This window comes from Dromiciops gliroides, chromosome 4 (genome assembly GCF_019393635.1).
Source record: "Dromiciops gliroides isolate mDroGli1 chromosome 4, mDroGli1.pri, whole genome shotgun sequence".
NCBI lineage: Eukaryota > Metazoa > Chordata > Mammalia > Microbiotheria > Microbiotheriidae > Dromiciops > Dromiciops gliroides.
The window spans coordinates 149,165,013-149,190,984 of record NC_057864.1 but is presented as its reverse complement, the minus strand read 5'-3'; the positions used below and the strand labels follow the sequence as shown (position 1 = coordinate 149,190,984).

Genomic DNA, 25,972 nt, shown 5'->3' with positions numbered 1-25,972 from the left:
CGGCATCCTGGCTTCCCTCAAGTTCCGTCTAAAATCTCACACTCTCTAGGAAGCCTGTGCACATCCCTCTTCACTCTAATGCCTTCTCCCATTGATTATTTTCCATTTATCCCATCCATAGCTCATTCTTCCACAGTTATTTGTCATTTCCCCCATCAGAATGTGAACTTTTCATGGGCAAGGTACTTTTGCCTCTTTTTTGTATCCTTATCACAGTACCTACCACGATAGAGACTTAATCTATGTTTATTGACTGACTGACAAATAGAGAGGCAGCGTGGGATAGTAGACAGAAGGAGTCAGGAAGATGTGGGTTTAGTTCATGTTATATACTAGTAAAGTGACGATGGGAAATCAATCAACAAGCATTTGTTAAGCCTTCTATGTGGCAGGAACTATGCTAGGCACTGGCTATACAAAAAGAAAACTCCAACAGTCCCTGCCTTCAGGGGATGTTGCCAACATTCTTTTGGGTGAGACATGGATATATAGAAATATTTACAAGATAAATACGATGCTCTATTTTGGGGAAGGCAATAGCAGCAGGGACACAGAGAAAGACTTTATGCAGAAGGTAGCACTTTACAGGAGATTCTAAGGAATCTAGGGATTCTAAGAGGCAGAGGTGAAAGGAGAGTGAATTCCAGCCATGGGGTAAAGCAAAGGAACGGAGAGAGGAAGTGAAGGGTTACATTTTTTGGGTTTTTTTGTTTTTTGTTTTGTTTTTTTAGTGAGTCAATTGGGGTTAAGTGACTTGCCCAGGGTCACACAGCTAGTAAGTGTCAAGTGTCTGAGGCCGGATTTGAACTCAGGTACTCCTGAATCCAGGGCCGGTGCTTAACCACTGCGCCATCTAGCTGTCCCAATATAAGGTACTATGACCTTGATTTTTCCTAGTTCTAAAAACTGAAGTAAATGGAAGAAAATTTTATGCCTTTGTTCTAATTTTATTTTGTAAATAATTCAATAATTCTGAACTTATAATTTTGAATCTAATCTCCCCAAAAGCTGAGTAGTTATGTAGAAGATAGAAGACACCTCCTAGGGCTTTTAGGGAGAGCAGGCCAAAAAAGAGGCAAGATGTTGTATTTTGGTCCTTTCTATAACTTATCAGTAAATATCCCTTTGTAAAAATGAATTTATATTAAATGACCATTTGATATGGGCAAGATGAAACACACTGGTTTGTGAGCCACAATTCCTTAGGATTTCTCTTAGAATCTTGAGAGGAGAGCTAGCAGTCATCCTCTGTGATCCAACCTCCTGATCTAGTGCAAATTGAGAGAGTGAACTCAGGAAAACTACACCAGTCATCGTAAGGAAAATGTTCCACTGTCTTCTTGAGTAGTCCAAAGCTGATTCTAACACAGTATACTTCTTGTGCTTTTGCTATAGTTTTCCTAGGTAATTTTTTTTTTGGTTGGGCAATGAGGGTTAAATGACTTGCCCAGGGTCACACAGCTAGTAAGTGTCAAGTGTCTGAGGCTGGATTTGAACTCAGGTCCTCTTGTATCCAGGGTGAGTGCTTTTATCCACTGTGCCACTTAGCTTCCCCTTTCCTAGGTAATTTAAAAGACTATCTTGACACTCCACCTCCTTCACATTTTTGCACTGGCTTCTCCCATGCCTAGAATGATTTAATTTCCTTGGCTTCCTTCAGGACAGTTCAAATCCCACCTTTTTTGGGCCTTCTTAGTCCCTCAGGTGCTAATTAATATCATCTACTCTCTATTGTTAAGTTTGAAAATGTAGGTAAAATGAGAGACAATGGTTCCAGCATGATCAATTTATTAATTAGGCTAGCAGGAACCAATAAATTGGGTCAATGACCAAAGATGGGAGTGAAGGCCTACAGGATCTTTTAAGCCTAGGTGTCTTCCTTCTGATTGACATGACAGTGCATTATTTGGACCTCCCTTGGCAAAGGTAAAACAATCCTGATTGGTAGAATTTTTAATAAGGGTTAAAAGTCACTTAAGCTCCTCCCCATTATTGGTAATAATGCTCAGGTGAAAAGATCAGTCTGCAGATTTGGGTATAGTCTACAATAGGGATGTATGGGGTGTTCTGGGAGAATTAGCACCTTTGATGTGGGGAAACCCTTTTCAGGGCTGCTTATCTACCTTTGGTGTCTACCTGTCACCCAACTCTCACCTGTGGCTCCACAGAAGTTGTAGAATGTGTAGTGGCCACACCCTGAAAAAGCTTCTCCAATGACTGGCCAAACCAAGTGGAGGGTAACTAACAGGCCTCAAATCCATTGGTAAGTTAGGGAGATGCTCAACCCAAGTGTGTGTAGACTCCCACTGAATGGAATGGACAGATGAGAACAATTTGTCCCAATGACCATGAAGGCAATTAAAGGAGGGCTTAAAGCTTGGTCAGACATCAAAGATGATCAAAGATCATTGCTAGTCATCTTACCTTTTGTCCTGACATTGACTATGGTGACTCAGGAAAGGAGAGGCTGAGGACTGTGCAATCCTGTCTCATTTAAATCGAATTCACCAGCAATTCAGGATATTACCCTGGGAGGTAACTTGTCCTTTTTGAAAAAAACAAACAAACAAACCAAAAAAACCAAGAAACAACAACAATAGTCTTTGAATTAATTGTCCTTCAGTCATTTCCAACTCTTCATGACCTCTTAAGGTTTTGGCAAAGATACTGGAGTGATTTGCCATTGCCTTTGGTTAAGTGACTTGCCCAGGGTCATAGCTAGTGTTTGTGCTTCCTTCCCAAAGAAGACCATGACATCAGGGTGATGTCATGACTTGCACTGAATTGGATTTAAGTGAAGGAGGGCTTCGTAAGGTCACCAACCTCACTCTCTCCTCTGGAGGCACCTGGGTCCAGTGTAAGATATACATCTGGAGGACTGGAGATGGCCCTGGATGTTTTAAGGCAATTGGTGTTAAGTGACTTACCCAGGGTCACACAGCTAGTGTCTGATGTGAGATTTGAACTCAGGTCCTCCCAACTTCAGAACCAGTACTTCATCCACTAGTGTCGGAGGCCAAATTTGAACTCAGGTCTTCTTGACTTGAGGCTTGGCTATCCACTGAGCCATCTACCTATCTCTTGCTGAGTGAAGTGTGGAGATATTTACAAAAACTTGACCTTTAGGCAAGCTTCTCCTAAATGTAAGTGAAGGGTGAAGTTTAAAAGGTAAGGAGTTTGGACTTAGAATGTATGGGAGAGTATTAAAACCTATGCCAGCCTAAGACTTTAAAATAGAATAAAAATCAATTTTCACTTTTATACTACATAGCTTGTAAGCATCTATTTATTTACATGTCGTCTGTCTTATTAGAATGTGAGCTCCTTGAGAACAGGAGGTTTTTTTTTTAGAAGAAAATATTTTATTTAGGCACTAGGGAAAGGAAACCAAGAGCGAAGTCCTTGGACTTCTTCTCATGGGGAAAAGACATGGCACAGAGTTAAGAGTAATTTGTGTGTGTGTGTGTGGGGGGGGGCAATGAGGGTTAAAAGAGCCTTTAAAAAAAAGATTCTTTTCTTTGAAATCTCATTATTTAGCACCATTATGAGCATATTCAAAAAATACCGGTTGAGTGACTGATTACAAAGTCCCAGGACCAAGGATTGGGAACCAGGACCAAGCATTGAGGGAAGAGGAGGAGGATGGGAAAATTACTACAAGATGCTAAACATCTAGGACCATTTTGAACCACTCTGCACCTTTGGGCCCCTTACTCCAATCTCTTGTAGCATGAGCATCATCAGAGAGGACAGATCGTTCCTTCCCATAGTCGAACTACAACCCCCACAATGCACCGCACGCATAGGGGTAGGACCCCTCCCCACACCCAGCAAGAGAGATTCGTAGTACGTCTTCAAGAGTGTCTGAGGGAAAACCGGCTTATTTCTTCCCCCTTTTCATAGTCGTTCTTCCTCTTCTTCCCTGTGCGTTCATTTTTTAGTGGACTAAAAAGTTAGAAAGAGCAGTAGATAGCCCTAGTCTTGCATACGATTTAGAACGGAGCGCGACTGCGCACAAACTCTACAAATCAAAGGGTCAAGCCCGTGCGGAAGCAAAGGGCAGTGCTGGGAAACCGGAAATGGGAGCAGAGGAAGGCTTCGGGACCGGAATGGCCTCCCCGGGCGCCTGCGCTCTCCTTGCGCCTGCGCTCTGTAGGCCACCTGGGGAAGGAGGCCTGATTTCGGGCCCCTCCTCCGCCACGCCTCGTCGGCTCACGTCCCACTCCACCCGGGAACGCGCTGAACTCGCGACCTACGGTGTGGCGCGAGCCAGTACTGTGCACGCGAGCCAGTAGTGTGCACGTGCTTCTTCCGCGCCCTCCCCCCTTCGTCTCTCGCGCGGAAGCAGGCCCCCTCCCCCACCCCCCCCTCCGTCCAGGTTCGCGGCGGGAGGCGACATGAGCAACAAAGAAGGTGGAGGCCACGGCCGAGGCGTGTTGTTTGTATTTATGTTTGGGTCTGCGGGAGGGCGGAGGCCTTGGCCAAGCCCCAGCTTGATTTTTTTCCCCCCTCTAACCACGCTAGAGCGTGACGATCCCCCCCACCCTCCCACCCCCATTCCCCTCTCCCTTAGATGCTCTGTCTCTCCATCCCAGGCTCTTCCGGCCCAGAGGCCTTGGCGTGGGGGCCGGAAAGGGAGGTCAGGGTTGGACTAAGCCCTCCCCGCATCCCCGCCCGATTTCCCCCCCTCCCCCCCCCCCGGGTCCTTCCCTGGGTGAAGGGAGGCGATATGTGGACCGCGGGGGGCTGGGGCAGGGTCCAGGGTCTTGCTTCTGCATTGGCCAGAAGCCCCAAGGCCGAGGCACCTGCCCGGGGGCTTGGGGCGCTCTGCTTGAGTGACACGTATGATGGGGAGAAAGGAAGTTTACTTTCTTAGGCTCTTCTGTCTACTCTTGGGGATGGAATTGCCTCACAATCTGCTAATTTTTACCTTCTCTGCGTAGGGTCGGGAGGGTTCAGAAAACGAAAGCATGACAATTTCCCACATGGTCAGAGAAGAGAAGGGAAAGATGTTAATTCGTCTTCTGCTGTGATGGTGGCCTTCAAATGTAAGTACTCTGCAGTACAAATAGGTCAAACAAACTAAAAAAGCAACCCCCCCCCCAAAACCCCAAAACAAAACAACCCCCCCACGTGACCACCTTTATAACCACAGTAAATGTTAAGTTGTCATGTCAACAGGAAAAACATGCAGAAATGAGGTCATAAATGACCATTGGAAGTGGTGACATTTTGAATGAGATTAACTTTGGAGTTGCATGCTAATCTTTGAGACTAGTTGTTATATCTATTTGACACTTCTAATTAAAATAACCAATTTGGGTTTTTGTTATAGGCTTTGTGTAGTAGGTTTGTTGTTATTTAAAATAAATGCCTGTTGAAGTTGTCTTGTATTGTTTGTATTGTATTATCATTTTAGTTGTGTTTTTCCTTCCCCTTTAGAACACAAGCTCCTTGAGCCCCTGAACTGTTTTACCTTTGTAACTCTTACAGCTCCAAGCCTCTTCAGTTGGGGACAGATAGTTTTCCAGGAACTACCTTAAAACATATTAAATGCTTAAAAATTGTTGACTGACTCCTGTTGGATTGTACCTGCCCTTTGGGAATTAAAGTACTTTCAACTGGTATTATGTCTGGCTTGCAGTAGATAGTCATTAAATGTGTGTGGATTGCCTTATGGGGATAAAGAAATCAAGAGGAGTTTTTCTCAAAAAAGATAACTTAACCCTTCCCTTAGCATTCATTCCAGTGAGATTTTAATGAAACTACTTCACTTTTGTGTTGAAAATATTGTCGACATAAAATATTCACCACCAGAGTTAGATGATTGGTGGATTTTAGAAATAAGTACTGTTTAAATTACAGTTTAAGTCTTTAAATTGCTCACAATTTTTTTTTTTGAAATTTGTAGCAGTTGCAACAATGATTAAAATGTAAAAGCTCACGAGAGAAAGTAATTCTCTTAATGTAATTGATCTTAAATTTTTTATAGGTTAGAATTTGGCTATATGTATATAATAGGTCTGACTTGCTATGATACCAATACTGGTAAAAATGATAGCTGACATTTATACCACTTTATAATAGTTATAAATGGCATATATTAGCCTCTTTTAGTTGCTACATTTTGTTTATATAATGCTTTAAAGTTTACAGAATGCTTTTATGTATATTCTCAATTGCATGTCACAAACTTGAAGCAAGTCCCTACAGATAGTACCCCCATTTTACAGATGAGGAAATTGAGTCTTATATTAATTGTCTTTCTTCTGGTCATATAGCTAGAGAGGTTCAAAGGAAAGATTTGAACACAGGTCTTACTGGCTCCTAGTTCTATACTCTATCCAGTATGCTATGTCACTTAAAGATGACGAGGCAGGCTCAGAAAACATTGCTCAGCCAAGATCATTAGCAGGTAGATAGCAAAAAGCCAGGTCTTACTCCCAAGTGCCAAATTTTTGTACCATGCTGCGACTGGTGTATCCAGCTGAATCAATCTTTCACATCTTCTTTAATATGAAAATTATGCTCTTAATTGCTATAATTCTAATGTTTGTAGCCTTTAACTTCATGAAAACATGCCTTTAAAAATAAATAGTAGATGTTTACATTTGTGATACTACTTTTCTGAATCTGGCCTCATTCAAATCTTTCCATATTCAAATGCCCAGTTCTATCATTAGGGATTCATAGGAGGGATGAGAGTGCATTGACCTTTGAGTCAGACCTCTCTAAAGCTCTGGACAGATTCAGGTAGGAATTCAAATTGTGCAAGTAGAAAAATCTGTCTCCTTCAACTTGCAGCACTGGGTGCAGAGCATCTAGTACAAATTTCTCTGCAGTGTTTGCAGTCTAGTGGGAAAACTTGCTGCTTGCTTCTGCTACTATTCTAGAGAGTTGCTAGGCTTAAGGCATGCATCTGGAGGGACTGTTATAGGTCACAGTGAAGTATTAGAGAAACCAGACCTTGAAGGAAAGGATGTAATCTGTATTTAGATTAATAAATTTTACTAAATTAAGAGAATATCATATAATAAAGACTGACAGTCTTTGCCCCTTTCTCACCTAACCTCCATGTCAAGAGCTAGCTTGTAAATAGAGGAGGAAATAAAGAGGAAATAGAGGAGAGGTCTGAGAAATATGGTATTTCTATACTGATACCTTTATGACTGTATAATGGCTGCTCTTTGAGAGTCCCTTGTCTCTCTTTAATACACATTTCTTTAATCCTGGGTCCTTTAGTGACTGCATAGATGAATGTTCTATCAGTTCTGCTTCTACAGCAGAGGTGTCAGCATGTACCTCACACCACTTGAGTGTAGCCCAGATCAGATTAAAATGTATTTGGCAAATATTTAACAAAATAAAGATACAGTAAAACCCAGATAAAATTGCATTTTAAAACTAAGTTATTATGTAGACCAAAGGCATTTTTATGTACAGATTTGTTGTTCAGTCATGACCTTGTGGACCATAGCACACTAAATACTGTCTGTGGGCTTTTCTTAGAAAAGATACTGGAGTGGTTTGCTATTTTCTTCTCCAGTGGATTAAGGCAAAAAGAAATTATGTGACTTGTCCAGGGTCACACAGCTAGCAAATGTCTGAGGTTGTATTTGATCACAGGCCTTCCTGACTCCAGGCCCAGTGGATAGAACACTGAGCCACCTAGCTGCCTTTTATGTATGGATTAGTGGCTACCATTTCTATTTGTGTTTGATACCACTTCTCTGTAAGACAGCATGTAGCATCATCATTGTTGAGATGTTACATAGCGACTTCAAGAAACAGTGTTTAAGGAACTTGTTCAAAGTAGTATTTAATAAGCAAGCCCAAATACTGTAAAGTGTTATTCCCATTCCCAGGTCTTTGCTTTCTTCTGAGGTTCAGGGCACTGGTCCACTGTTTTTCCCCGGGTTTAGGCATACTTTTCATATTCCTTAGAGAGTATTTCAGTATAGGGTTCATCACTTATCCTGCCAAATTCCAAACAGATTTATTGGCAGCACTCCCAGTTTCTCAACTGTAGATGTTGTTTAATCTTCCTCCCCTTCCATCCTCCCAATCCTCTCTCATAAGGGAAAGAGAAAAGGTCAGTTCCCAGTAATATTCCTGGGCATTGGATAGTTCTACAAAATAGACATATAACTCAGGGTCATTATTAAAATATACGCTTTGGCATCCACAGCATTGGGAGAGCAGTAGTGGGTCTCCTCCAACTGTCTCTCTTGAAGGAGTGTAGTCTAGATTGCTTGTCTTCATGCTTTTAAAAAGTATACTTATTTCAGTCTTTTAATTTCTGGATGGTGTGATTTTGTTGCATGACATTAGATTCAGATGGATAACACTTTCTGGACCTCTGTATGACTGATGTAAAGGTTTCACTTTTCATTTAAAATGCATATTAGTGGTTTTTATTGTAAATTGAAGATGGAATCCTGTAGTAAAAAGTGTATATTTAACCCTTCATTCATTCTAAGTTCTGCTACTTTAATGCCTGTATGTCCATGGGCAAGTTGTTTAACCTTGTTGGTCTTAATTTTTTCTGAAATGAAGGGAGATTGTTCTCTTAGGTCTCTTCTGGTTCTATATCTTTGATTCACAGTCTTAGACTACTCAATTTATTTACTATATGCAGGTTAGGGACAGCTAATTGGTGCAGTGGATAGAGCACAAGCCATGGAGTCAGGAGGACCTGGGTTCAAATCTAGCCTCAGACACTTGACACTTACCAGCTGTGTGACCCTGGGCAAGTCACTTAACCTGGATTGCCTCAAACATCTGGGGCCATCTCCAGTCCTGATCTGTATCTTGCCACTGTACCCACATGGCTCTGGAGGAGAGAATGAGGCTGGTGACTTTGCACAGCCCTCCCTCACTTAAATCTAATTCAGTGCAAGTCATGAAATCACCCTGATGTCATGGTCCTCTTTGAGAACTAAGGCCAAACAACAGCAACAACAACACCATTATTGCTGTACTAGGTGCCAGGAATGTAGACATGAAATAAAATTTAGACCTTGCCCTCAGGGAGCTTAGATTCTGGTGGGCAGGAAGCAAAAGAAGTTATAATACAAGGCAAAATACGTTAAGTACAAAGGATTGGTCTAGTTAAAATGCTGTGAGAAATTTGGATAGAGAGAATCACAGAATTTAAGACTTGGGATATATTATAGTGATCATTTAGTTCAACCCAGACAGAAGAATTCTCCACATAGTAAGTACTTAATAAATCATCTTTATTTATTCACTTAAGCATAATGGATAAATAATGATTCTGTTTCTTGTTGAAGACCCCTCCCCCACCCCCCCACCACTTCTTGAGGTAGCCTAATCTACTTTTGGACAGTTATAATCGTTAGTAAATTTTTCCTTACCCAAGTTGTAACTTTTCACCATTGCTCCTGCTTCTGCCCTTGGGACCCAAACAAAAAAAAAAATCTAATTCTTCCTCCACATCTTAACTCCTTCATATACTTGAACATAGTCCTTAGTCCCTCCCGAGTCAACATCTTGGGACAATGAGATCAGTGAGTGAATAGAAGTTGTAAATTACTTGTGTGTGTTATACTTTAACAGAGATGGAAGACAGTTCATTTGAGAGTAGTGAGGAGTGGGACAAACTCAGGGAGATGGGAAAAGGCAGGAAGAGAATAGGAAAGCAAGTGATTCAGTTTGGCTGAAACATGTCTGTATAAAGGATAGTAGACTGAGAAGTTTGGTTGTAGCCAAATTATAAAGAGCTTTGAAAGCCAGAATAGGAAGCACTTTATTTGGTAGGCAGTAGGGAGTCATTGATGGTAATTAAACAAAGGAGATGATTTTGTCAGACTTGTGCTTTAGAAAGATAACTGTCAGCTTTTATATAATGCAGTGCATTGGAGAGAGTATTAGCTGGGAGACAGAAATGCCAATTAAGTTAAATTTGTCCAAATGTTAAGGAATAGAGAAGAGCATACAGATGGAAGATATATTGTGAAGAGATATGACAGTAATTGTTAACTGATTGGATAAGGGGTGAGGGAAAAAATGAAGAGTCAATGATGACTTGGAGTTTTTGAAGCTTTGGTGAATGGAAAGATGTACCCAGTAGTAGAAACAGTAGGGAACAAGGGGGAAATTAAGGAGAGATGGCTTGGTTTTCTACTACATTTGAGTCTGAGGCATTGCATTGGAAATGTCCTACAGGTATTTGGAAATACGGGATAGCTCTGGGATAAGATAGGGATAGAAGTACAAATTTAGTGTATAGAAGTAATCATTAAAATGATGGGAGAAGTTGAGATCCCACTTGGGAGGGAATTTAGAGAGGGAAGAGCACAAAGGATGGAGCCTTGGGGGCATCTTTAAAGGTTAGGAGAAAGAGGAACCAGAGAGTATTCATATATGTAGAAAGAGAACCATGAAATACATGGTGTCATGTAAATGAGCAATAAGAAACAGCTGTCGCTCAACTGTGTTAAAGCAGTAGAGAAGTGAAGGAGAATGAAGAATGAAACATGGTCATTAGATTAGACAATTTAGAGGTCATTGGTGACCTAGGAGAGAGCAATTTCCTATGTAGGGGTGGGGACTGAATCCAAACTTAAAGTGATAGAGGAATCAGTAAATCGTAAGAAACTAGAAGAATTATGTATGGACAACTCTTGCTAAGTTAGCTTTAAATGGAAAGAAAATATTTGATGGCTTGACAAGGTGGTGCGAGATTTAAAATTGGATATTAGATCATAAATCTCCCCTACTTAACTTTTCCCTTAATTTATCTCCCAGACTAGTAAATGGAAGAAGCTTCTGGTTTTCTAGTTAGAGCTTTTATTGTATGGTAGTTACAAGGTGATGTTGATTAGAGGGATAGGAAAGTAGAAATACAAAGCAAATTGTCTTAAGTCTAAGCTTGGTCTATATTCCGTATAAAACTCACCAAAAACCCAAGGCCACCTTTGGGGAGAGAAAGAGAGACTGAGTCAAGCGCGTGCTGCTAACCGAGAGCCGGGCTGAGTCGCACTCCAGTCAGCATCTGTCTGTGCAGTGCAGCCAGGAGACCAGCGGAGCAGGAAAAAGCCCCCACTTCCGTTCTCTCCTTGCCTTTTAAGCTCGCACCCCGGAAGTTGAGTGCTCAGCAGGCAATCTGGCGTGGGTCACAGGCGGACTGGTGTGCGTAGCTCATGCCGTTGGTCTCCTCCCCAAAAGGGTGGTCCTAAAAAACAAAAAACTGGCGTCTTTCAGTTATCCTAACCGACTGTTAAAAAACTTTCATTTTTTTTTTTACCACATTTCCCCCCTTTGCTTCCTCAAGAAATGGAATGTTTCCTTGATGGAACAGTAAAAAGAATATAATAACTATTGCTAACTAATAATATGTGAACAACAATATAGAAAAGGAAGAGAGGAAAGTTTTGTCCAGAGGGGCGATTTTTTTTTTTTGTCCTCATGAACCGATGCTTTGACATTAGTCTTGCAAAGGGAGAGCCTCTGCAGAGAGTGCATGTTACAGATAGTGTATATTATAACAGAAAGGAGATAGTAAAAACTAACAAAACATATACAATCTCGGAGTTCTCTTGTCTTCTTGAAGTGGTAAGATGTCATCGATTCTGGACTCTGGTCTGGATTCTGGTCTGGAAAACTGGATTCTCTTCTTTAACTGTTTGAATTGCTGTATTTTTACTAAACCTTAGCATAGCATTGTCAATGATCAAATTAATAAATTCCATTACATTCCCTCCTTTATATCCTTAGACTTCTAATAGAGGGTTGAGGTAGTTATGCAATCTGTAACACTTTTTACCACCATGTGTCTGGATCAAAGCCAAATTTAGTATGTGTTCATGACACCTGAAAATGTTATGGAAAGGAAAATATTGCTTATTTGGGGAATAGATAATACATGTGGAGTGTAGAGAGTTGTAAGAAGACAGTGAAGGTTAGGAAAGGCTTTAAAGGGCCAAACAGAATTTTATGTAAGGGATAGACTTGAAAGTGTGTGGAAAGTCTTCTTGGAATAGCTGTTGGAGGAATGTGACAGTAAAAGTTAAATAAGTGAGGAAACATAACATATTAAAGAATACACATATGATAATTTGAGGACGTAAGAGAGCATACTAATAGTTCGGGGCACCAGGAAAGGCTATAGGAGGTGGCATAAAGCTTGAGTTTTAAGGATTCTAAGTCCATTCCAAGCCTAAATAGCAGGTCTTTGAGTTTATACAAAGGCACTTAATACATGTTTGTCAAATTGAATATTCCTTTAAAGAAATCCATGCAGCTTGGTATAGTGGAAAGAGTACTAGATCTTGAATCAAAATGCCTGGGCTCAAATCTCTGTACTTGCTAGCCATGTGATCTTTAGCAAGTCAGTCAGTTAAACATTTTTTTAAGTTTATTATATGCCAAGTATAAGCACTATGGATTAAAAAAGAGGCAAAAGACAGTCCCTGCCCTCAAGGAACTCACAATCTAATGGGGGAGTCAGAAAGCAAATATGTACAAACAAGCTATATATAGGATAAATAGGAAATCATTAAGAGGGGGATGACATTAGGATTAAAAGGAGTTGGGAAAGACTTCATGTAGAAGGTGGGATTTTAGTTTAGACTTAAAGGAAGCCCGGGAAAGCTAGCAAGTGGAGATGAGGAGGGAGAACATTCCAGGCATGGGGGACAGCCAGAAAAATCTTGGAGTCAAGAGATAGTATTTTTCGCTTGAAACATCAAAGAAGCTGGTGTCACTGCATTGAAGAGTATTGTGGTGGGGAGTAAGATGTAGGAAGCCTGGAAAGGTAGAAGGGGACTAGGTCTTGAAGGTCTTCGAATGCCAAAGGATTTTATATTTGATCTTGTAGGTAATAGGAAACCACTGCAATTTATTGAGTAGGGGGCTGATGTAGTTAGACTAGTGCTTTAGGAAAATGACTTTGGTGACTGAATGAAGGCTAGATTGGTGTGGGGAGAGACTTGAGTAGGTAGACCCACCAGCAGGCTATTACACTAATCTAAGTATAAGATGATGAGGGCCTGCACCAGAGTTGTGGCAGTGTCAGAGGAGAGAAGGGAGCTTATGCAAGAGATGTTGCAGAGGTGAAATCAACAGGTCTTGGCAACAAATTAGAATGTGGTAGGGTGAGAGAGTTGAGGATGGCACTTAAATTTTGAGCCTGAGGAAGTGAGAAAATGGTGTTGCCCTCTACAGTAGTAGAGAAAGTTGCAAGGAGAAGAGTTTTTTGGGAAAAATAATGAGTTCTGTTTTGGATGTGTTGAATTTTAAGTGTCTATTTCCAGATTTCTGAAAGGCAGTTGAAGATGTGAGATTGGAAATCAGCAGAGAGGTTGGGGATAGGATAGGTAAATTTCAAAATTATCTTTATAAGCATGGTAATTAAATCCATGGGAGGTGATGAGCTCACCAGGTGAAGTAGTGATTTAAATTCTCTGATCCTCCATTTCCTTATGTGCAAAGTGATGTTTTACCTGCCCTGCTTATAGAATTTTGATGATTAGATATGGTATTTTATATAAAATAATTTGTAAAAAAGTAAAATGCTGTTTTATTAACTTATTACTGTAATCTTTTCATGTGGAAAAAAAGACAAGTTCAATCATTTGTCCAGTTTTGTGCAACAAGTTAATAAGTTCACAAGATGTTGTAAATTTTGATTTTCAGCTCAAATTAACCTTGAACTTAAAAGTCCAGGAAATTGAATCATTCTTATACCCTTTTATTGTGATCCATTGGGTCTCTGTAGTCTCGGGTCAGGGTTTTAGAGTTGCTGGCTTTACATGTTCCTACAGCCAGAAAGTCTATACACAATAGATACTCAGTATATTTTAACTGATTTGTGAACAAAAATGTGCTCACTAGTTACACCCCTTGCCAATGATTGCTATTTTCATCCAAAACTAAGTGGAAAGAGCAATTTCTCAGAAGGCTTGGCTTTCCAAAGGCTCTCTGAAATTCAGTTTTCATCCTCAAATAAAGGAAATACTTTAATCACTTATGGGTTTTTAGAGGATCAAACGAGATGAAGTATATAAAAACGCTGCAAATAGTATAAATTCCTATTATTTTGCCTCTTGCTACTACTATTGCCCAAAGGGTTTATACTGGTATTGAGTTGGCCAAATTCTTATTGAGTGTTTAGATGTTTTATAATTAGTTCAACTACTATTTTCTGGTGGCCTTATTAATAAGACTAGTAACTGTTGTTGCACTTAAAAGCACTGTTTACTAATTTGATTTCCTAAAACATTTTTATAATCTACTAGGTGATAACATTCAGAATATGCCTCCTTGTGGCCCATAATAATATGTATTATCAGTGTTTCAACAGGAACTTGATACTAGACATGACAAGTATGAGAGACTTGTGAAACTCAGCCGTGATATAACTGTTGAAAGTAAAAGGACAATTTTTCTTCTCCATAGGATTACTAGGTGAGCCAATCTTGGATTTCTCTGCTGACATGAGTTTTTAAAATTTTCTTTAGAGTTTTATATATTGATGAATTAGAACTAGCTCATGTTACATGAGGAAGACTTCATGAAACAAATTTTTAAAGGAATCTTGCTATATCTCACAAGGAAAATTAAAGAGGAACTAAGTTTTTTTGTGCTCTAATAAGCTATTTCGTAGAGAGAAAATTATTTTCATGAGGGACAATGTAGTTACAATGAAATGTTTAGGACCTATTTTATAGGTTCATTGAGTTGAATAAGTGTTTATCTTTAAAACACCAAATAATAATAAACACCTTGAGGTTTACAAGGGACTTTACTAACATCTCTGTGAAGGAGTTAGCAGGTATTAACACATATTATGGATAACCAAAAAAAGCTAGTAAATGTTGGAACTGGGGTTAAAACACAAGTTGCCTGACTCCAAATGTTTGCATTGTATCATACTGAATATCTTTGTAATCTCAAGTTTAGGATTCTTTCACAAAATTTTTTTTGGTATTTAGTTACCTAATTAACATTTATAAATAAATAAAACATTTAAAACTTTTGTCTTTTAGATGTATTTTAAAGGGTATTTTATTGATTTCTTCTTTATTCTAAAATCTACTGTTGCTTATATTGAGGGATAAGTTTGCCTCTGGAGAATTTGGTCTCTAGTTTTGTATAGATAGTATTGTGATGATTCTACAGACAAATTCTAGGTTTGATATTGATCATATTTGCTGAATGATTAAATTCATTTTCCTGTGCCTGAATTTCCTAATCTATAAAAGGAATAGAAGTTTCTGCCTGTTTACCTCAAGCATTAAAGAGGTATTTAAAATATGGAAAATTTTGTGGATTAAGCACCGGCCCTGAATTCAGGAGGACCTGAGTTCAAATCTGGCCTGAGACACTTGACACTTACTAGCTGTGTGACCCTGGGCAAGTCACTTAACCCTCACTCCCTCCCCCCCCCCCCCCCGAAAAAAAAGTAAAATAGGGAAAATTTCATCAATTTATACGTCATTCTTGTTCAAGGACTATGCTAATCTTTCCTGTATTGTTTTGATTATAGTTTAGGTCCTTCTAGAACAAGGAAGGAAAATACTTCAACTTTTTTCATATGTTCCCTGTTCTCATTGTCAGTTTGACCTGAGAGACAGAAATTAGTATAGTTATTCATAAATAGGTGGGTTTGATTTAGTTATTTTATTCTCACGTGCCTATTGAAAATGGTATCCCCAAATGCCCTGTCTGTTCATTGTGTCTCATGGCATAACTTGCATTTCAAAAACATTACTGCTAACAGCAGGCCTTGCAGTATCAGTGATAAAAGGACAGCTAGTTTTTCATTCAGAGCCAATTTTCCTGTATTCTCTAATAGTGGTATCATTTAAAATATTAATCTCCTTCATACAAATAATTTTATAGTACTGAACTTTGGACCTGAGGTTATAAGACCTGGGGCTGTGTCTTGGTTCTGACACTTGCTAGCTGTTTGATTGTGGTCCAGTCACTTACCTTCTTTTACCTGGATCACAGTTTACCATCCATAAAATGACAGTTTCATACCTGAAGTAACTACTTCATTGGGTTATGAGGAAAATACTTTCTAACTGTAAATTTAATATTCATAGCTATGTAAATAGCTACATAAATGTGAATTGCTATTATTATTATTGTTAGACATACTAATATACACTAGGATAAGGGACACATGTAATAAAAACTGGTTCAGCCCTCTAATAATCTAAAAGCTCCATTTTCACAATTACAGTGCTCCTGATGTGGAAGAAATAATGACTGAATCAGAAAGTAAACTGGAAGCTGTCAGACAGAAGATTAAGCAGGTAGCTCAAGAGCTATGGGGAGAAGATATGTACCAATATCACAGAGCTATTACTCCAGGTAAGTCTAAATAGGCATTAGTCCATCAACCAAGTACAAACTTGATTTTTAGGAACAAGAACTGATATATAATAAAATGAAAGGAAACTAGAAATGAGTATATGAGCTAATAGACTAAAAGAAAAAAGAGGAAAAGAGAAGAAAGGACATTTCATGATGTGAAGGGATGTCATTTTGAACCAGGAAGGAAGTGTTGTCCCATCGGAATGTTTAAAAATAAGATGTTACCAAAATTGAGACACTCACCATCCTTTTATTTTTAATAACTTTATGTTCTCAGTCCCACTTAGAATTAAAATCTACCTTTAGCATTTTTCTTGATTTTCATCCTTTTCTCAGATGAAAGAAATTGAGGACTTCCTGTTCTCCCATAGAGGTTGACTTTAAGAAAGTTTTGTGTACTTTTCATTTACTCATAATATGACTGAGAGTTTATGATAGACCAATTAAAATTTTTTGTTAATATTTTTGTTGACAGATTTTTACATGCTATAATGTTAAATCTATAATTAGAACAATACTGACAGTATGATGCTTATGAATAGTTTGCTGCTTGTAATTGTTGAGTGCTTGTTTTGGTGTTACTCCAAATAGTTGTTCTTTTGACTTGAAGATAAAACAATTCTGGCATTGAACTAAAGGACTTCTGTGCTTTTCCTCATTAAGCATAGTGCTAATGGCACGCAGAGCATTTCCCCAAGGGATGCTTGTTTGAGCTCAAACATTGGGTATAGCACTAATAATTGAACAACAACAAAAAGTTAGGCCTGTTTTCTACAATACACATTTCTTATCAGTGCAGATTACAGATTGTCCCAGGGGATTGTTAAATAAACAAACTAATAATTAGATACTTGAAATAAGTCTTTTTTTTTTTTCAACACTTTTTTGTGCTTTGTCATGGTTCTTCCTCTCTCTAAAGGCCAAGAATTTGGAGGAAGTAACATTTGTCTTAGGCCTCTCCTAACATCTCCACACCTCAGGAAGAGAAAATGTGTTTTCTTTTCTGTCTTCATAATGATAATAGTGAACATTTATGTAGTACTTTTAGGGTATACAGTAATAATCATAGCAAAAATTGTTATGCAATCAGTACTCAGACATCTCATCCCATAAATTCAAGCTCAAGTTCTAAGTAAGGTTATAAAGTTCTGGGGCAGCTAGATGGCGCAGTAGATAGAGCACCAGCCCTGGATTCAAGAGTACCTGAGTTCAAATCTGGCCTCAGACACTTAATTACTTACCAGCTGTGTGACCCTGGGCAAGTCGCTTAACCCCAATTGCCTCACTCAAAAAACAAAAACAAAAATAAAGTTCTTATTACTGTGAGACTCAGGAAGTTTTGTAGTGGGGATAAGAGGAGATATAACACTGGAGGTTGTAGCACAATTGCTTCTATGAAGACTTTGAGGGCCAGGGAGACTGTGTGCTAAACTTTGTATTTCAAAGAAATTTAATACTTCTAAACATTTTAAAGCACTGTAATTTAATGAGCTTGAGGACAAAAACATTTTTATGGTGTCTTTTTCTTACCTTTTACATAATAGAGTAGTTTGCTTATCCTGAAGGTCACATCTACATTCCCTTTCACACATTTTTCTTAAAAGAAAACACGCTCCAATTTCAGGAAATGGGCACCACTCAGAAATAATAAAACAAAAAAGAGGCATAAGATTACTGTTAATAGTTAAATAAGTTATACAACTCATAGCATCATAAGTATATAAAGAGGAATCTAAAGATTAAGCAGATTAGTAAAGTCCTAATATAAATGAAAAAGAGCCAAGGACAGAGACCCCCTTAGAATTCTTCATGAGATATTTCCCTTTAGGTTGACATAATTAATACAACTTATGATATATAGTACTTCACTTTTTTCATAACAGTCGTATGAAATAGGTAATACTAGTATTGTCTGTGTAGTTACAAGATCACTGAGTGCCAGACCTTGTGCTTAAATCTTGGTCTTTAGCACTCTTTATTGCTAGTCAATTAAACATTTTCAAATCCATGTAATTGCTATTGTTTAGTCTTTATCTTTCAATGTAAAACATGAAAAGAGTACATAAGAGAAAATAAGGAGAAAGAAGAAAACTGCTTAGCTCTATATCTTGTCATAGGAGATAATAGAGAGAATAGTGGCATTATTTTAGGAAAAATAGTAGAAGCAGCCAAATACTTTCTAAAGTCAAAATTCAAGAAAAGAGCCAACCATAAAACCAATGGCCTTAGATATATATGCACAAAATTTAGGTAATAAACAAGATGAATTAGTATTCCTAATATATGGAGTACCTAGCATATAGTAGGCCCTAAATAAATACATATTGATTGAGTGGGATGTTAATTTGACCTTATACTTAGCACTGTGACTTGGTGGGATGGGATCTGTAACAAGAGTATGGTCCTGCAAGGTTATATGTTATTCAAAAGGAAAAGGATTGATTAAAGGGGATGGGGAGTGCGTTTGTATGTATTACATAAGTTTTAGTGATACTTTTTCTTTTTGCATATAGTAATCGGAAATAAAACCCTTCCCTCTCAGAATACAACCCTCTTTTATAACAAAGAAAAAGAATTAAGCAAAAATATTTGCTACACTGACTGTGTTTCACTATGTTTACCACATTTTGTCCTAGTCTCTTGCCTTTCTGCTAAGAAAAGAGAATAATGTTTCATTATCTAGAATTGTTACTGGTTTTTTTTTCAGTTACTCAGTATTGGTTTTCTTATAGTGATCTTTTAATTTACACTGTTTTAGTAATTGCTTATGTTATTCTTTGGTTTATTTTATTTCTCTCTGTGACAGTTCATGCTACTCTGCCCCTATTTCTCCTCTTTCTTATTTCATGATAATAATATTACATTCCTGTACCACAGTTTATTCAGCCATTTCCTAATTGATGAAAATCTACTTTGTTTCCAGTTCTTTGCATAGCAAAGAAATACACACACACACACACACACACACACACACACACACACACACACACACACGAAAATATACTCATGTGAGAATATTGAAAGACACCAGGTGGGTGAAGCATGTTAGAAGGCATTAGAGTGAATATAAAAGATGCATAAGTAGAAGCAAATGGTGTCATGGCAGTAGAACAAAAAACATCCAGTCAGGATGTTAGTGAGAGTTTTGCTTGTCACAAATATATATTGGATTGTACACTCAAAAAGGACTTTGAAGATAAAGTAAGAGAGGTGGAGGAAAAAATGAGAGTGATGCAGGAAAGTCATGAAAAAAAAGTCAACAGTTTGAAAACCAAATGGAAAAGCTCTCTGAAGAAAATAATTGCCTAAGAATTAGGATTGAACAAATGGAATCTAATGACTTTGTGAGAAACCAAGACACAATAAAGCAAATCCAAATGAATAAAAAATAGAGGGCAATGTGAAATATCTTCTTGGAAAAACAGCTGACCTGGAAAATAGATCTAGGAGAGATAATTTGAAAATTATTAGACCTAAAAACCATGATCAAAAAGCTTAGACATCATCTTCCAAGAGATTGTCAGGGAAAATTGCCCTGATATTCTAGAAACAGAAGGTAAAATAAAAATTTAAAGAATCCACCAATCACCTCCTGAAAGAGATCCCCAAATGAAAACTTCCAGGAATATTATAGCCAAATTTTAGAGCTCCCAGGTCAAGGAGAAAATATTGCAAGCAGCCAGAAAGAAACAATTTAAGTACTGTGGAGTCATAGTCAGGATAGCACAAGATCTTGCAGCCTCTACATTAAAGGATTGGAGGGCATTGAATATGATATTCCAGAGGACAAAAACATTGGAATTATAATCAAGAATCACATACCCAGAAAAACGGAGTATAATCTTTCAGGGGAAAAAATGGGACTTCAGTGAAAAAGAGGACTTTCAGGTATTTGTAATGAAAAGACCTGAATTGAATAGAAAATTTGACTTTCAAATACAAGACCCTAGAGAAGAATAAAAAGGTAGACAGGAAAAAACCAAAAACCAACAAATATGTATTGGATTGTATTCAGTTCTGGGTATCACATTTAGGAAGATAATTGACAAGCTGGATGACATCCAGAGGAGTACTGTAGACCATGCCATATGTAGATTAGTCAATGTTACTGACTCATCTGACTGGTGCCTTTTTAGTCATCTTTACTGGATCATTAGTTATATTCTACCTGTTAACTATGGTTTTCCCCCAAGGCTCTGTTCTTAGCCTTCTTTTTTGATACATTCTTTTGGTCATTGCATCATCTTTCAAGGGGTTCAATCTATATTTCCACATCAACATATCTAGCCATAATCTCTGCTGAGTTTGTCACACGTTACCAACTGCTTACTAGCCATCTTCACATGGATAGCCCATAGAAACATGTCTAAAACAACTCATTATCTTTCCCTTCAACTCATCCCTTCAAAATTTTTTCTCTTGGCAGTACCACTCTTCTTCCACTTGCCCAAATTTACAACCTTGACATCTTTGATTCTGTCCTTTCTCTCACCTCCATATTCAGTCATTGCCAAGCCTTATTGATAACTTACCTGGTGCTCATTCTTTCTACTCATATTTAAATGGTTACAATCCTACTTCATCTCTCACCTGTACTATTGCACTTAGCAAGTCAGTCAGTAAGTATTAAGCTATATACTTTACTATATGTATATATATACACATATATGTGTGTGTGTGTATGTGTATATATATATATACATACACACACACACCATATGCCAAGCACTCTGTTAAATGGTGGGGCTACTAAGAAAGGCAACACGAACTTCCTCTTTGTCAGCTCCATGGAGGATGGAATGGAGTGTGGCGAGACTTTGGTCAGGGAGACCCACCAGAAGGAGAGAACAGTAATGCAGGTATAAGGCTGCTCTGGAGTTAGAGAGAAGGGGAAGTAAAATCCAAAAGATTTTGTGAAGATAGAAATGACAACAACTGAGGAGTAAATGTGAGTGAGGAGTTGAGAATGACATTAAGGTTGTGACCGGGAGAATATTGATGCCCTAGGGCAAGACTAATAGGGATGTTTGGAAGTAGAGGGATCTTGGGGGAAAAGATAATGAGTTCTGTTTTGGCTTTGTTGAATTTGATATGTCCAGTTTAAGATATTTAAGAGGTAAATGGGAGACTAGAGATTTGAGAGATATTAGGACTGGATAAATAGATCTGAGAATCATCTTCATGGAGATGATAATTGAACCCTTCAGAACTGATGAGGTGAGTGAGAAAGTTTAGGCAGAGAAGATAGAGAGCCCTGGATGTGGCTTTTCATTTCACCCTTAGTGGGCATGATCTGAGGCAATATCCAGGAAAGGCAACTAAGGAGCAGTCAGAATCAGGAGAGCAGTGTTCCAACAACCTGTAGAGGAGACACTATCAAGAAGAAAAGGACTCTAAACTGGGCCCTCACTGCTGCAAGATGGTCCTTTTCCACTCTTTAACTCATCACAATGACTCTTCCAAACCTTTTCATCCCTTTTCAAATCTCCCATAACACCCTTTCCTCTTACCTCTCAACTGAGAGCCTTGCCTCTGTTGCCTCAAGGATCAAATAGAAAGTCTTCTGTTTGGCATTCAAAGCCCTTCATAACCTAGCCTCCTACTTTTTCAGTAGTTTTACACTCTTTTAATCCACTGATACTGGCCTCCTTGCTGTTCCTTGAATAAAAACTCCATCTCCTGATTCTAAGCATTTTCACTCTGTCCCCCATGCCTAGTACTCTTCACACTCTTTCCTAGGTTCCTTCAAGTACTAGCTAAAATCCCACCTTTTACCAGAAACCTTTCCTTACCCTTCCTAATTGTAGTGCCTTCCCTCTGTTGATTATAACCTGTTTATCCTGTATATAGTCTTTTTGTACATAGGTATTTGCATATTATCTCCTCCATTACACTGAGTTCCTTGAGAGCAGGGACTGTCTTATTCTTTAATATCTCCAGAGGTTAGTACAGTGCCTCGAACATAGTAGGTGCTTAATGAATATTTATTGACTGACTTCTCTACAGCCTTTGACACCATCAAGGAGGATAAAGATTGAGAGAAGGCCATCGGACTTGGCAATTCAGAAATTACCTTGAACCATGTACCTGCTCCTAGCTTTAGTTTAATGGAATGTAATTTGTCTGCTTCCACATAGTGGAGTATATGTGCCTGAGCCCTGTCCAAGTACTAGAAGATTTCAGTTGTGTGTAGAATGACATGGCACTTTAGAGACTGATAGATGATAAACAGTATCATTTGTTATAACTTAAACACCGTCTGACAGAAGTTGTTCTTGAGCTCACTGTCTGCTTTATTCCTACCTTTTCACATGATTTGCTGTATTGCTAGGCCAAGAAAACAAGAAGTGTCTGCTTTTTTGCCAGGATAATCAGAATTTGCCCACAAATTTGTACAGAAGTTTGATAAGAAGTTTACATAAAGGAGAAATAGAACTTATTAAATTTGTCTTGGCTTTCTTCCCATCTCTTTTAGGTCCAAGAATGTGAGTTTATGCTGACTTATGTGGCTAGGTTTTAATTTTAGTATTTGGTGTTAAACAGTTTTACTTTTAAAAGCATGGGAAGGAAACATGGCCTCTCTAAATGTCAGAGAGGTGGGAGATTTTATGGGCAGATTGTTGTATACATTTTCAGAAATAATCAACTTGAGGAGCCTCCCATTTTCTGGGAGGGGACAGGAAGGAGGAAGGAGGGCCTGCAAGGAGGAAGAATGTGGAAAGGATAGAAATTTAGAGATCTAACATTTTCATATTTTAGTGCTGATCTAGTACTAATCTAAAACCATTAGCAATTCATTTTACATCATGATTTTTGCTAGTCTCTTAGTCTGTAGACCAAGTTTCATAAAGAAAAATAAGAAAAAAAAAAAAGAGAAAATTTTGATTATTCCTGCACACTCATACAGTATAGGAGAGTGAGGAGGAAAACAACAAATTACATAAATTGCCTATAAACTACTCTCTTACTGGCAAGTTTATTCTGTAAATAATCCTATTTGGATTAAATCCAAAGTAAAAGCAGAAGGGGAACAGTATTGTTTGATAGAATATGGCAGTAGATTGGAATTTTTCACCTTGGGAATTACTCACTGAAAATAACGGATGTCCTTTTCATCAAGTTGTAACATAACTTGTTTAAACATCCTTTTTACCTGCATGTGACCAAACATGCCTTTTAGGGTTTTCAGTCACATGCTGTCCTTGAACTTTCTGTATTGTAAAGGATTACTCTGGACCAGAAATGAAATGGTGATTCAAAAATCCCCAAACTAATAAAACTAGGCCAAATGGCCAGTTTCTTGACCTGACCTTATGTTTATAAAAGAGTAGGGGGGGAAATGTAGGCTCAGCTTTTTGGGGGGAAGATAATAATGTATGCCAGTAATACTTAATTTAGAGATTGTGCTCTACCACAAATACATGTTGAACATTTTAATTTACTTAGTGTCATTTTATATCTGGAGAAAATAGAATTGTTTCATAGATTAAATAACCACAAAACTTTATCCCAAATTATATTTGCTTAAATTTTAGCCTTTTATTACTTGAGAGGTAGTAGGGGTATAGTGGCTGAAGGACTGACCTTTAAGTCAGGATGACCTGGATTCAAGATCTTGATACATTATTGCCAACCCATGCCCTGGGTCAACTATCTTAATTTATAAGTTGTAGATCTATATTGACTGAAGGAGTTTTCTTTCCTCATTGGGAGTTTCCTATTCAATGACATCACATATCCTCCAGGCTTACTCGTTTAAAACAGATGACTTAAATTAGAGTATGTCACGTACATCGAGATGATTCAGTAGCTTGCATTCTAAGCCTATTCCTATCAGTATTGTTCTGTGCAGCTGTACAAAGGACTGACAGTCTGATAAAGGTTAGTAAAACGAGAAGTAGTTGAAACAAGGCAAGGAAGATGGGAAAGAGCCACCAGTAATGGAAAACAGCTATTCCAAGGGAAACGTTCGGTGCAGGGCTTGATGGGCTATGAGAATTTAAGTAAAGAAAGAGAAACTGGGCCATAAAGGGAAAGTAGAACAGCCTTGGGAATGAAGTATAAAACAATACAAGAAACTTATTCTTGCTGTATACTTTCTCATTTCCTATAGAAAAGGCTAGTAAGTCCTTACTGAAACTTCTAGTTAGGAGAAAGTAATGAATGAATGAAAAAGCCTTTAATAATACCACTCTTATTTCAGGCATTGTCCTTAGTGCTGGGAATACAAAAACAAAAAGTGAGACAGTCTTCAAGGAACTTATTCTAATCAGGGAAGACTGGGTCTCCCTATCTTTATTGTCACAGGAGTTTTGGCCTGCTTTGTTTCTGACATGTGCAGGGCTCCCTTCCTTAGGGGAGCTTGGCGGCTCCCTGCACCCAGGGGCTTACTGTATAGGTGCCAGACTTAATGTGGACTTCAGTCGTTTATTATACTATAGCTCAGAACTCCTGAAATCAAATGACCCATCAGACTCAGCCTTTCCAGTAGAAGGGATTGTAGGGGTATCCCACCCACCCTAGATATGTAGTGCTATAGAATTTTGTAAATTGCTTTTACATGTACATTCTCATTCAACTCTATTACAAGAAGTATCACCTCCATTTTATAGAGAGGGAAATAGGTTTGGAGGTGTTAAGTGATTTTCATTTGCCCAAGTTCAGTCTGAGTTAGGAATCAAACCCAGGCTTCACTCCAAGATAAGTATTTTTCTGTATGTTATAGTAGGAAGTGAATCCATTTCTAGAATACCCTCATGCCTACCACATAATTTCTTTCTCTGTTAATGAAGCATCTGAAGGAAATGTCATTGGAGCATTCTTCATTAATTGAGTTACCACTATGTAGCAGGTTATAAACTATGAGAAGCATATATAACATAGACTTTTACCTTTTGTAGTGGTATGGCTGAACCAAGATCTATTTATATATTTGAGGAAATTCATATATTTTTCATGTATAAATGTAGAATGAGCTTAATGTGTTTTGTCAGCAAATTATCTTGAAAATGTTTCGGTTCTTGGTAGGTTTTTGTAGTTTACTGAACAAAGTGTCCTGTTCTATCAACCATTCCTAATTTATCAACTAAGTGTGCCCATTTTCCATTCTTTCATTATCTATTAATATCATTCACAGATCAAAATGAATCAGGATATTTTAGCTTTGATAAGTACCCTCTTGTGACTATCACAACTACATCATCCATTTCTCTTTGTACTTTGATTCTTGCGTAATGTTTGTAAATTCACCATTACAGTTGCCAGATTCTCCAACCCTGCTACTTCCAGTGTTGCTTTTTAGGCACAGCCAATGAGAAATTGGATTTGGTCATTTAAAAGTGTTTTAGATATTCAGCATGGATGTTAACAATTCTAGATTATTATCTAGATACTTAGTATTAAAAAAATTCTGTTGTCTTCTTTCTAGTTTTGCAATGATGTCCAAAGAAAGGTTGAGACATTTTTATATGCTGATTATTATAATACTTCACATCATGATATGAAGTGAATAATTCTAATATATATTAAGGAATAAAATTACGATGACAATTCTAATTATATAATTTAAACTCAAAATTGTGAAAATTTATGATTCTGAACATTTTTGTAAAAAGTCTTCATACTT

The 25,972-nt window shown here is 38.1% G+C and overlaps 1 protein-coding gene and 1 non-coding gene across 3 annotated transcripts in view; one reads left to right on the top strand and one right to left on the bottom strand.

Annotated features, from left to right (window-relative positions):
- The first annotated feature begins 4,156 nt into the window (after positions 1–4,156).
- TSNAX (translin associated factor X) overlaps positions 4,157–25,972 on the top strand; it is a 29,364-nt gene continuing 7,548 nt past the window's right edge. Inside the window, exons 1-4 of one of the 2 annotated variants that reach the window (XM_044004075.1) lie at positions 4,157–4,413; positions 4,944–5,048; positions 14,316–14,430; positions 16,214–16,344. In XM_044004075.1, the coding sequence (XP_043860010.1) occupies positions 4,398–4,413; positions 4,944–5,048; positions 14,316–14,430; positions 16,214–16,344 (367 nt within the window). In that variant the 5' untranslated portion in view covers positions 4,157–4,397. Of the gene's footprint in view, positions 4,432–4,943; positions 5,049–14,315; positions 14,431–16,213; positions 16,345–25,972 lie in introns of both variants that reach the window. The other variant, XM_044004074.1, reaches the window with a different exon arrangement.
- On the bottom strand, positions 15,429–15,535 carry LOC122727030. The gene has a single exon (XR_006353008.1). It is a non-coding gene; the product is annotated as a U6 spliceosomal RNA (small nuclear RNA).